This window comes from Nesoenas mayeri (assembly GCF_963082525.1).
Source record: "Nesoenas mayeri genome assembly, chromosome: 13".
Lineage (NCBI taxonomy): Eukaryota > Metazoa > Chordata > Aves > Columbiformes > Columbidae > Nesoenas > Nesoenas mayeri.
The window spans coordinates 12,811,400-12,824,735 of record NC_137550.1 but is presented as its reverse complement, the minus strand read 5'-3'; the positions used below and the strand labels follow the sequence as shown (position 1 = coordinate 12,824,735).

General features: G+C 45.6%; 1 protein-coding gene across 1 annotated transcript in view; it reads left to right on the top strand.

Annotated features, from left to right (window-relative positions):
* LOC308045343 (vascular endothelial growth factor receptor kdr-like) overlaps positions 1 to 13,336 on the top strand; it is a gene marked incomplete at both ends in the record, with an annotated part of 124,908 nt that overhangs the window by 58,901 nt on the left and 52,671 nt on the right. Inside the window, 2 exons of the mRNA XM_080352581.1 lie at positions 176 to 293; positions 2,032 to 2,207. Of these exons, the coding sequence (XP_080208707.1) occupies positions 176 to 293; positions 2,032 to 2,207 (294 nt within the window). The remainder of the gene's footprint in view (positions 1 to 175; positions 294 to 2,031; positions 2,208 to 13,336) is intronic.

The window sequence follows — 13,336 nt, the reverse complement described above, 5'->3', positions numbered from 1 at the left end:
CTGGCTGTGGCCGAGCATTGCAGGGGATCTGCGGTTACATCTCGTCTTTCCCTTTGGGTGTCTGCAGCTTCTGCACATCCGTATTGCAAAAAATCCAAGGTGGACATGATGCAGTTCAAAGATGTGAGCACTGTACCGTGGCATTACTTATCCTCCTGTTCATTTCTCTTTCCAGAAAAACCTTTCCTTACAGTTTCACATAAGAAAGGACCTTACTACGAGATTACATCCGGACATAAGTCACTGAAACTAGCTGCGAAGGTGGACGCCTTCCCTCGTCCAAGCGTCACCTGGTGAGTACCATCATCTTGAGCAAAACCAGGAATACGTGACTTTCTTTTGGGCTCCTGTCTAGAATACATGTTCACTGTTCCTTACCACACAAATAAAAGATGGGAGCTGGGAATGCTGGTGGCCGTGGTCTCTAGTTCAGTCAAGGAGACGCAACTCCTTCCTGCACTGACATATGCTCTGTGAAGCTGGCCACACCACACCTCTTCCACATGTTATTTTTCTCTCCTAGTTGCGCAGAAAAGGTCCGTACAAGAGAAACAGGGGTTTCATTGACCCTGGGCACAGAACTGTTTGGAAGATTCACGTAGAAAGCTACAGGGGAAGGGTTGCCAGTTCACCACCATTAGTGGTGGCCAGGCTGCAAGGAGGCAGTGCATAATAGAAAGCTGCAGGACACACTCTCAACATGAGAAATTGTTTCTCTGCATAACTTTTAAGTGATTTTCTCCAACACTGTACCACCAGCAATGTCAGACCCTTGCACACAATGCAGTGAATCCTCTCAAGCAAACTAAAGGCTCCACCAGGACTGTAATGGACCAGCTTCATAGGAGGGAAAACACGTCAGCAACCCCAGGAGATATTAATTTCTCTCTTTACTCTTTCACCGCTTGTCACCTCTCTTGCTATTTTTTCTATGCTTTATTCTACAGGGGGTCTATAACAACCCCATCCAACACCTTACACTGTATGAAATCCCATCCAACAGCTGGCAGGGGTTTGCCTGTCCAGGCAAAAAAGGCACCTGCACATTCATTGCTCAGGGATGTTTGCTGCATTCTTTTTAGCAGCGGAGTAACACCAAATTCTCTAATATTCAGTCAGAGCAGTGAAATCAGTGCCGCCAGGACATATTTGTAATTGTTACTGAAGAGATGGAAGTGTTTTATGAGTCGAAGTGGGGACCGTCTCCCTTGTCGCTGCCAAGGCTTTGTTCCGGGGCTCAGCGTGGAGCTGCCGCGGGACCACCAGAGCTGCCTGCCCTGCGCGTCCAGAGCTGCAGCTGTTGATGTTGGAGGTCTCGCAGTACAGTTGTTTAAACTACTGTAAAGGAGGTTTCGAGCATTCTCAGGCAGTAGGACACATGCCCCAGCTTTTCCTTCCACCCAGCCTGAAGCTCTGTGTGTGGCAAAGTCTGGCCTGTTTCATATTCATAACCCAAATCTGCATGTTGGATTAGCACTGGAGTCCGCTCGTGCAGGCTCTGCTATCCGACCCTTAGTGAGTGAGGAGTCAAGATCGTGATTTCCTCTCTGATCTTCCCTTTGACTGTAAGTTCTCCACATCACAGACTTCAGCTTTTTCAGAAACAGTAAGGAGTCATATATACACACTGCAAGACGTTTCTGCTTAATGAATATCTTGTTTCCAGACCAATGAAATAAATTTTGGCTAACCTGTGATTTCCTGCACTTAGTGTTGCACACCCAGTGTAATTTGGGAGCATCTAGATGTACATTTGTCATGCAAAAGGCACTGTTCATCCAGATCCATTAAAATATATTTTTCCTGTTTGCTGGATGAGCCATCCCATAGCACTTCTGGTGCTACTCAGTTTTAGTGTGGAAGGATAAAAGGAACGGATGTCCAATTCAAGCAGCGATGACAGATCTGTGTTTCCCTTGCTGTTTCTGAAGGACGGCTCTTTACCCACTCTAATTGGGGTAACAGTTGGGTTTTCTGCAGGCTAACACGCTTTCGTGCACATGCTGAGCATTGGTGGGACTTTCACAACAGGTACAAAGATGGCAAACTGATCAAAGATAACCACACTTGCTATGAGCCGGACCCGATGAAGTACAGACTTGGCATAAGAGATGTGAGACCAAAGCATGCTGGAAACTACACCATCGTCTTGAGCAATGCAAAATACGGCCTGTATAAGAACCTCACCATGCAGCTTGTAGTGACAGGTAAGGACTTGATGTTTATAATGATGTGTGATTCTGCTTTACTGGTCAGCAGGAACGGGTGACATTTCCAGAGAGTAGCTGATACAGCGCTGTGCGTGGATCACCTTATTTAGGAACCACTGAAGATCCACCTCATTTCACCACATGTTAAATAAAAGCAACAGAATAGAGAGCTTGTACGAAGAGTTAGTTGGGAACTAGGACATCTAAAGTCACTTTCCACTGAGATATTGCACCTTGCAAACAGCCCGCAGCAGCTTTGTGTCAGGACAGTGTCTCTGCAGAGGGAAGAAGAAATGGCTTGAAAGTGAACAAACTGAACAGGACTTAAATTTTAATAGCAGTTTGGGAGGATATCTAGTAGTGAGGTCTTGGAGCTAGGGACAGAGTTTCTCAAGAGAAGTGATGGAAGTTTTATCCCTTGAGATTAAAAACCAGCTTGGGCAAAGCACTGGAGCATCCTGTTGGGACAGGAAAAGTCCCAATAGGGCTGACGGAAGGAACTAGATAAGCTACCCTGTCTTTCATGTCTCTCCACCATCCTGCTACAGAAATACTTTCTAAGTCGGTATTTTTCGCATTGTCATTTATGTGCTGGGACCACTTGAGAGACAGGTTCATTTTCAGGGGAATCAGGGGAAACTGTAGTAGACGGTGGTGTGCACTGAAGCAGCTTCACTTGGCATAGAGGAAAAGTAGATATTGGAATCGCATTTTGCTGGGATAATGGAAGACAGAGCCACTTTGTCTCTTTGCACATCCACTGCCTCTTTTAATCCTTTGAATTTGGCAAGAGAGATTGAATCATGAGACCAAGTAGCAGTCCGGCAAAAGTCAGCTCTGCTTCCCTTTGTATATCCCAAAGTTCACTTGGTCAGTGAGATGAAGTTATTGAGAGAGGTTTGCTTGCTTTTGTGTGGTGAATTCTTTTCTCTTTATCCTCTTTACACTTAAAAATATTCTCAATTGTCCTCTTGTATACTTACATTCTGTTGCAGCATGGAACTTCCAGCATTTGTGTTTTTCTCACTTCACCTTTCACAAAGGAATAATGTCTAACAAATGGAGAACTTGGCACTTAAGCACATTTGGCCTATTAAAAATGCTAAATAAGATACGATAGCTTAAAACACCTTCAACGTGACATAAACTAATGTGTCATTTAGGAGTGGAGTGAGGTAAGAACATGCTTGTGGTCAGGTACTGCAGCTCAGCTGATGAGAAGGAACGTGTTAAGCTGCAGTTGAGATTGTTTATCCATACAATGGGTTTGCTGTCATGTTAAGAGGCCGGAAACATTCAAAGGAAGAGAAAATTAACAATGATAATAAACTATCTTGTCAAGGTAAATATTGGTGTTTGCACGCCAAAGAGAATGTTTACTTGAAGAGCAGCTATTCCCCAAATAGGCATCTAAAAAACAAACAGACCTTGTTTGCATCAGCAAGATGCTATTTCAGGATTAAATCATCTCATGCTCTCAAGTGCAGAACAAGCCTTTCATCTGGATTGTATGTACAAGTACGTGGAATTCCGTCTGTCGCACACAGTGCGTGGTGCTCATTGTCAGCCCTTCTGAGACATCGGCCCCACAGAGACTTCAATCAGGAATCATTATTTAATTGCAAAACCACCATTTCTCAAGGGTCTGCAAAGCCCAGCAGCTGCAGGGATGTTACCGACTGGAGAAGGTGCTGCATAGTCAAGCACAGGAAAAATAAATAGCGAGTGTTTTTCTTCTGGTAAAGAAGGTCATCCCAGAAATGAGAGCAAGCAAAGGAAAATATCTGCCAAAGAGTGCTGTTGGGTTTCAGCTGAAGGCTGCAAACAGTGAGGACATTTGGGCTGGCTGCAGACAGGACTGACACAAAACAGCCAGCTGATCTCTTGCCGTTGCTGGGTCTCCGCAGCACTAACCTGACACGCTGTATGTGAAGCACTCAGCACAGGAGAGGGTCGTCTTGCTGAGATGCATGTGGATAGAGACCAAAAAAAGGCAAATTTTGCTCTTGGGGCTTATCCAACAGCAGCAAACAGCCTTTATTGTTGTGTTTCCAGTGACAGTAAAGGGACTGATTTTTCAGAACTGGGCATCATTTGCTTTACTTTCAAAAAAACCCTCTGAAGCTTGAAACTGAATGCAGATTTGCATTTTTCCCTTAACTCCTCAACAAATGACTTGACATTTTATCTCCAGTCATCGTGACTGATATCCTGGTATCGCACGTCAATGGATTGAATTGCTTGGACTCGCAGCAGACACTTAGACATGTATAAGGAGACCAAAACACTTTCTAGCTCTTTTATGCAGGAATTACCTCGCCCATCAATGAAACAACCACCTCTGAGCTGGGAGGGGTGATTAATGTCTCTGCTTAAAACCATAGGCAGTCTGCAATTACTGAAGCTGGAATTTGAACGCAGGGATTAACAGACTTGATGGACAAAATGCTCGTGCTTGCAAGCGAACACAGTGGTAGGAGCATCAGTTTTGCGTCATGTTTAAAAGGTGGAGCCAGTAGTGATTCAACACCCGATAAGCCTCATGCTGAGTACATAACCATGAACCAGCTCCCAGTTATTGAGAAGTCACATTTCTTTGCAGTAACAGCATTGCTCCCTAAAAGCCAGAGCCATTCTGTTACATTTCAGAGCGGCATCTGTGGAAGTAAGTTCTAATCTATATTATTAACAAGAAGATAAGAAAATGATTTAAACAGACTTCTGAATGAGAAGAGAAACGTCATTCAAATGTGGTTTTTTTCTGCAAGGGGACACTGCATTGAAGAAATTATAAGCAAGCATACAGCCCCCTCTCCTGTGAGTCTCTTCAAAATAATACATCGTTAATGTTCCTGAGCATCACAGACAGGATAACTGGCAGTCAGCGTGCTGTGACAAACCCATCGCTGTGAATTCAAATGAGGCGTGGAGGAATTTTCAAGTTAACATTGTTGTGAATTGCTGTTCACAAACAAAGAATAAATAGCAGCAGGACTCAGCCATCAGATTGCACTATATTAATTTTTGTGGTGTATTTTGTTCAATAATAACGGCAGAAGAAAAGAACCCTTTAAGAACAAGATAAGAAGTTATCTGCTTGAGCCCTGCAGGACAGGAGCTCATACGCAGCAACCACAGTAGTTCTGACATAAAGCGCGCACTGCATGTGCAAGGCATTTCACTCCATGCTAATGAGGAAAATCTGAGGAGCTATTTCCTCCCAAAGTTTGACATGGCCATAAAAGTGATGAGCATCTGCAGAGGTATCCATCGTCCCAGCTCCACCGAGGCATGAAGGAGCGAAATGACTCGCAGAGCTGCAGGGTGGCACTGGACCTGGCTGACATGAATCTGTGCCAGGGCTGCCTGGCCTGGAGGAGAATCAGGCTGCTATTCAACAAATGTCTCTTTAAGAAGCAGCTTAGCTGTGCCTCTGCTCAGCCATGCTCCCGCTGCAGCTGGAATTTAATCTTGCAGGAGCACATATCTCCCTTGTGGAGTCGCCTTGGCTCATTGCAGGACTCGAGTCCCCAGGAGGTAGCTGACTGCATTTTCAAAACACTCCTTCTTTACATATTTACACATCAAACCCTGTCCAAGAAGCGGCGGGTTGCTGTGTTTTTGTTTTATTTGATTAAATTCTTATTGAGAAAACCTTCAAGAAAATAATGTCCTGAAGAATTTGGAGGGGAGGGAGCAAGAAGGAACAATCCTAGCAAACAGCTGGTGGCTGCACATCTGAGCCAGCCAAGAAGGAGAAACGTGGGAGAAAAGAGTTATTCCGGGCTGAAGTACAAAGCTGTTTCAGAACAAAACACAAACAAAAAACCTCCGATCTATTTATGGGTGAACAGGCTGCATTTCATTCTCACCCTTGCACAAGTCATCTGCATGTATCAGTGTTCTCACTGAGCCCTTCATGGAGCGGTCAGCGTGCTCCGACCACCACGGTGGGAGCGAAGATTGAACCGAGGCAGAAGTTAATTCACAACTGGGATGAATAACCTCCTCCACCAATTCGTCTTTCTTCTTTGTCCCAAGGTTTCTCTCCTCTGCTGTCTCAAGGCTCTTCCAGCAAATATTGCTTTGGGTTCCAGCTGCTCTAGTCAATTGAAATCACATTCCCTCTCAGAGTCCTTGATCCCCCAAGCTCTCGTGTTGGATCTATAAGAAATGCGGGATTAAGTGCTAGAAACAGACTCTACCATAAGCCATAGAAATTCACAGGCTCCTTATGAATTCCCTCTCTCATAGGCAAGGAGCGGAATAAAAGGGGCACCCAGAGAATTCACATGTGCATTGCCATGTGCTCCTTGTTATGTCAGCCAGGTGACCGGCTATTCCTCCATTTGTTACTAGGGAGAATTAGCTCCATAAACGTTAATAAATATGTGGTGATCCATGTGAACAACACCCCATCACCTCAACCAGATCCAGAAAGAGTCCAAAGAGGGAAATGAGCCTTCAGGATGAGGTTAATACATTTGGATTTTGCCAGTTCAGAGAAAAAGAGCTCTTAGAGTGATGGATCTCATCTAACGCCAGTTGAAGAACGAGGGGAGACTCCTATAGTTTTTTGTGCATGGAAGGGCCCCTGAAACCTCTTAAGTTGGACTGTGAGAAACATGAATTTTTTATTATTATTACTGCAAACCAACTGATGTTTAGGTTAAAGTACTGAGCCAGATGTGAGAAGCAGGGCCATACAAAATTATCTACCTTCACCTTGCCTGCATGCTTCAGTATCCTGCCAGCACTGCTTTTCCTTTGTGTATCACACCCATCTCCTGCACAGCCCTTTGGAGGGGGCTGGGATGACCCATTCAAGAAAAGGCAAAATAGAAAAGCTAATTTTCCACCTTCTGGGCCAGCCAAGCAAACTAGAAACCCCCAAATAAAACACAGCCTGTTTGCATCCAACCGCTGTTGCAATGTGCTCCCCCCAAGCCCATTGCTTTGCTCTTCTCCGGGGAACGGGCAGTATGGCTGTGGCTGGTGCTTTGCGTGGGGAGACGCTCGGAGAAGAGCAAAGGCAAAGAGATACAGTGCTCCAGCCTTTCCTTCAAGTCTCATTTATCAGACACAGGCAGGGGAGAAACAACTGATTTTTTTTTCTGAGAGATACATAAAAGAAATTATGTAGCTGCACAGACAGCAGCGGCTCTTCCTGGCACACTAACTATTAGCAAATTATGAAGGATTTTCTCACTGACATCACACAAACCTCGTCCACTTGCAGCTTTGCAGTCCAGCCTCCGCTTGGGCTCCGTGCGCTCCCAGCAGAGCCCCTAATGAAAAAGTCGGATGAGCTATTTTCATTTTGTTGGAAGTAGCCAAAGCAATTTTAGGAAGAGGAAGGTGGGGGCCTGCTGGAGTTGGCCAGAAAAGTCTGAAGCATTTGACTCACGTCTTTGCAGCAGCAATCTCTCCCTGACAGCCCTTCAAAAGCAGAGCGGTGGGGGAGTCGCAAAGAGGCAGCATGTGGTTTCCATGCTCGCTCCCAGCCAGGCCTGCAGGTAGATTAACTGGTGCTTTTCTCTTTTGAAAAGCAGGCAAAGGGGGCAGAGACAAAAACCCCTGCAAACTGCCTGCGCTGCTAAAAATTAAGCAGTTCATAGTTACGCGGTTGCTTTTTGTTGAGCCACGAAAAATATGATGGGGAGAGAGAGACGAGAGAAAACCCTTTTTAATTCCCAGTATCAGGGTTGAGTGAGAGATCTGAGGTGGTGCTGGATTGGGAAAGAGCTTCTTTCCTACAAGGTGGAGTGGCATGTGTTTCTTCGCAATCTCTATCCATCCCGTACCCAGCCGCACGGTTTCTCTCCTGTTTGCTTCCACCCTGCTGGCGTTCCCAGCCCGCAGCAGCGGGTTACAATGGAGCAGCGGGGTGTGTGCGCTGGAGATTAGGCAGGCGACCGATAATCGGTGACCCTAGCTCTATTCCTGGCTGTGGTATTGACTCACAGAGCGATTTTGGCTACTTGTTTCATCTTGGCATCTGCTTCCTCAGAGGGACCATGGGGACAAAGCCGTGCACCCACTTCACAGCAGCTTTGTGCTGCGCAAAGTAAAACAAAAAAGCAAACAGAACGAGAGCAAGAAAAACACCCCGACAAAATCAGCTGGGGTCAAACACAATGTTCTGTTCAGCCTGAGACAAAAGTTTTGTTTTCAGGTCATTTAACTCATTTCTTTTTTCCTTTCAACAAAAGAGAAAAATAAAAATCACTTGTAAGCTGAACACAAAGTGTTTCTGTATTGGGGGAAATTTCAGCCTCTTTTTCCCATACTGTTTGACCAGTCCAAACCTGTATTAATGAGTTTCCTATCTACCATACAGAATATTCACCCAGCTCGACTTGCAGAGCTTTTATTTCCATTAAGTACCATACAAACATCAGATGAAAGATTCTGAAGTGCAAATTATTTTTGCTTTTGGGAAACAGAAAAGATAAATAGAAAATAAGTTGCCTTTCTACCAATAGTTTTAATGAAGCCCCATTTCCAGCCAAGTGTGTAAGGCTGAGACTAAATGCCTCACTGGACCACTCTGCTTTGCGTGAAAAGATTATTTGAAACTCAGTTTAAATGGTAGTGGGGAAGGTACATGAACAGCAGCTCGGTCAGAGGTCACTGAAAGTAAAGCAAAATTTCTCTAAAAAAGGCAGGGAAACTTGCTATGTGCTGTCCTCTGAAGTTGGATGCTCCTTTGGGTGACAAGTGTGTAACCCCATAGAAACATCCGCAATGAACTTAGGGACAGAAAGAGCCTCATGCAAAAGATGGAATGGCGGAGGGTTGATATCCTAATCCTTGTACATATTATTTGCTCCTAATGCCCCAAACTAAAGATAACACTAGGAAGTAAGGTGAGATTTGCATAATGCTGATCAATTTAAAATTTACAGTAAGCTGAACTGCTTTTTGATTGCATTTCCCAGTGCAGCAGCAAAGTCTTTAGTTATTCAGGTCAGCTCTCACACCAGCAATTGCACCTCTGCAAAGCGAGTTGGGGATACAATCACACTTTAAGCCAGCGAGGACAAAAACCCATTTATTTCGATACATTTAAAGCTATCTGAACATTGCGCCTTCCAAAAGCAGGCAGAGACCAGAAAGCTTTTAAGGTTTGTTTGGCTTTTGCTTGAGAAAACTCTGCCTGGGGAGGGCAATGGCCAAGGGACGGGAGTCAGCCGGCAGATCCCGGTGCTGGGGGGAGCGGGAAGTGAGCAGTGGGATAGCAAGGGGTACAGCAGGTCAGGAATGGAGTTACTGAAAGACGTCTTGCAGTTCAGCACTACTGGAGCAAGCAGGAGAGAGCGGTGTATGGGAAAGGGACCTGGGGGTCCTGGGGACAGTAGGATGAGCATGAGCCAGCACTGGGTCCTTGTGGCCAGGAAGGCCAATGGTACCTGGGGTGGGTTAGAAGGGGGTGGTCAGTAGGTCAGAGAGGTTCTCCTGCCCCTCTGCTCTGCCCTGGGGAGACCACACCTGGAATATTGTGTCCAGTTGTGGCCCCTCAGTTCCAGCAGGACAGGGAACTGCTGGAGAGAGTCCAGCGCAGCCACCAAGATGCTGAAGGGAGTGGAGCATCTCCCGTGTGAGGAAAGGCTGAGGGAGCTGGGGCTCTGGAGCTGGACAAGAGGACACTGAGGGGGGACTCATTCATGGGGATCAATATGGAAAGGGGGAGTGTCAGGAGGATGGAGCCAGGCTCTTCTGGGTGACAACCAGTGATAGGACAAGGGGTACAAACTGGAACACAGAAGGTTCCACTTAAAGATGATAAGAAACTTGTTCCCTGTGGGGGTGGCAGAGCCTGGCCCAGGCTGCCCAGGGAGGTTGTGGAGTCTCCTTCTGTGCAGACATTCCAACCCGCCTGGACACCTTCCTGTGTAACCTCATCTGGGTGTTCCTGCTCCATGGGGGGATTGCACTGGATGAGCTTTCCAGGTCCCTTCCGATCCCTGACATTCTGGGATTCTGTGATTCTGTGACTGCTGGCTGGGGACAAGGCTCTGTAGGTGTTCAGTGAGCTTAAGATAAGGGGAGCTGAGGGTGCTGTGGGTCGGGCTCCCCACACTACTGCAGAGCTACATGGAGAGAGCAGGACCCTGCCTGCAGGAGCAGGAGGAGGGACAGGGACAGGGACAGGAGTAGGGACAGGGACAGGAGCAGGGACAGGGACAGGGACAGGGGCAGGCACGGAGCACTGTGGAGTTTGCACAGAGCCAGCCCGCTTGCTTGCTCACCCTCTGAACTGCCATTAGTTTCATGCCTGCTAAAGCTCTGTATTCCCAACACCTTTTTTTGCATGCTTAAAAAATAGCAGTACACATGCAAATATAAGTGCCTCAATGAAACCTGCACTTTAGGTGCATCATTTAAGGTGCAACCAGAAATATACTTGGATTTTAGCAGTGCTTACAAATAGATTCTTACCCCAAGCTTTACCTCCCACCTAAACACGAGCAAACAAGAGCTTGTGCATAATCCACCATGTTGCTTAGCAAGCAAACATGAAAGAGAAAGCAAAGGAGTGTTTGGAGGAGGGAGAGAGTTATCTGAGAAGTACACTGTTAGGTGCGCCTTAGATAATCACTGGCTTTAGACTAAAAGCTCCTCGTCAGGCTGACGTGGAGAGCCTTTTGCAGGTGAGACGGCTGCAGACGCCACTGAGCCAACTATCTAGTTATGGTCTTCTGAGCAAATCTAAAAGGCCAGAACCCACCACGGAAGCCTATTAACTTGTCTCCATCACTGACTGAGGCAACTTCTGTAAATAGGATTTGGCGCAGCAGGAAGAGTCGTTTGCAGAGTGACACTGACCACTGTTAGAACATCCACAGGGAAAAAGAGGAGACACGTAGAAAAGTGCTTCAGTTTCTGAGAGTCGTGCCCTTAATTAGCTCCGAACCCACACTAACCATGTTATAAGGCACTCTACAAGAAATTATGGGGAGGCATTTTTAGCCAGCCCCTCGAGTTTAAGAAAGTAATTGCATAAATAATAATGTCAACTGATGAATCATTTTGATTCATTTCAGGTTTTAGGTAATACTTCAGAGTGCCACACAGTTATCCTGGAGTCAGGAATTCATTCATCACTCATGTATGTTCTTATTTGAATTAAATGAAGATAAAATGATTATTTTTTTTGTAGAAGGATAATTTAAATGACGATCATGTTCATCATTTCACCGAGAGTATAGAAAAATCTCCTCATATTAAAAGATTGTAATCAAACCTTGTCCCCCCATACGCTTTCACGCACACAAGACCACACAAATATACTGTATCTCTCCCCAGGTGTGTAAAGCTTGGTTCTTACAGCCCAGAAAAGACACCACTTGAGTAACCTTTCATATAACACTAGAATAACCTTTCAGACTGAACTTGGAGTCTCTTTCTCCAACTGAAAATCACACTTTTGAGGTCAGTTCAGACATGCTGAATACAGGATTTGACACTGAAAAGAAAAATGCCCAAGATAATGAAAAATGTGCTTCTCTCCCCAGGGAGTTTTACAAAATTATTTTTATGATCAGAAATAATTTACTGATGGGAAATGAGATGCCAGTTCCAAGGAAATCCAACATTAGTCCCACTAATTTGTCCTGTGAATTGCTCACAAATCTGAAAGCACTTGCTCAGCAGTACGTTGCGTAACCCAGAGCGATGCGGTGCAGGAAATCGTGTCCATGTTACAGCCCGGATGTGAGCTGGACAGCCCCTAACTCTGCTCCCTTCTCACCTTCTTCACAACAAGACAATCCCTCTCGCGGTCTGAGGGGACGAAGGAGTGAGGAGTGGAGATCTGGAGCCTGATGGAACATCATCTGCAGGCAGATGGGGAAACAAGACAACCAAAGGGGATCAAAAAAGCAAAAGGGAACATGAGCAAAACCAAACAAGGCCTATAATTCAGATTTTTCAAGGGAAATGTTAATCATGACCTAAGGAAGGTCCTTTAAAGCAGCTGATGTTTTACTGTAGCATGGGAGTGAGGGTATGGCTGAACCAGCTCCAGCCAATACTCCTTTCATGCGGTAGAGAAGGAAATGCTGATGTATTTTCAGGCAATGATGAGGGCAGAAGATCTTTCAGAATCTGACCTGGCTGCCATGAGAGATGGAACGTGAGGATCCCACCGAGACACGGGATCAGCCTGGTCAGTCCTCTCATTAGAGCAGAGGGCTGGAAGGGAAAAAAAAGCTATTAAAAAAAGAGGGAAAGGGCTCAAGATTGATGAGGTGGGCAGTAGCTCATATTTACATATCTGGGGGCTTCCTTGACAGCAGAAAAAATAAGTTAACTCGAAAAATAGAAATCTAATCTACATTCACTTCCCAACTTGTCAAAAGCCCTCAGCGTAAAGCGGCCGCACTTGGCTGTGCGGAGGTGTCCACAGAGGGACCCACCAATAAATCTGTTTGATTTCCTGTTATGAGAAGCAGACAAAGAGATACGGCTAAGGATGGGCAGAGCTGTCTGCATAAGGGAAGAGCCTGTGCTTTCACCCCAAACTCAAACCCACCCTTCTCCGAGGTTAGGAAAAGTTCAGTCCGCTTTGGGGATTTTTTAGCATTATTTCTCATTTTCGCATGTTCCCGTGGGAGCTGGAAGTAGATGGGACAAAGCATTTCTTTCCTGCTGGCAACAAGCAGCCCTGAAAGTGTCACACAAAAGTTTATTCTTGAGAGATTTCCAGCCCAAGGGTGAGATCCTGCAAGCCCTCCAGATGTGAGTAATGCAGAGACATTTTGAATGGTTTCGCTGGTGGTGAGAATTTCTTGGCATTATCCTACAAGCGTTTTGTCCCCGCCACTTCTTCCTTGCTTTCTTCACCCCTGCATCCCGTGCACGTTGCACATAAACAGAAAAGCAAAGTTTTCAGATCAAAAAGACTATTTTTTTTGTTTCCAAAACCCTGGGGAGAAGCTGCACAATGGTAACAATATTGCAGCTGTTTGATAAGGCTCAGAAGGTGCCACCAGACATCGAATGCTGTTATATTTTGCCCACAGTACATAGACCAACATTTCGTGGCATAAACTTTCCGGAAGGATAGCAGGTTCACAACAACATTTGAAAGCTATTAGGATGAATGTGGCAGGATTTCAGTG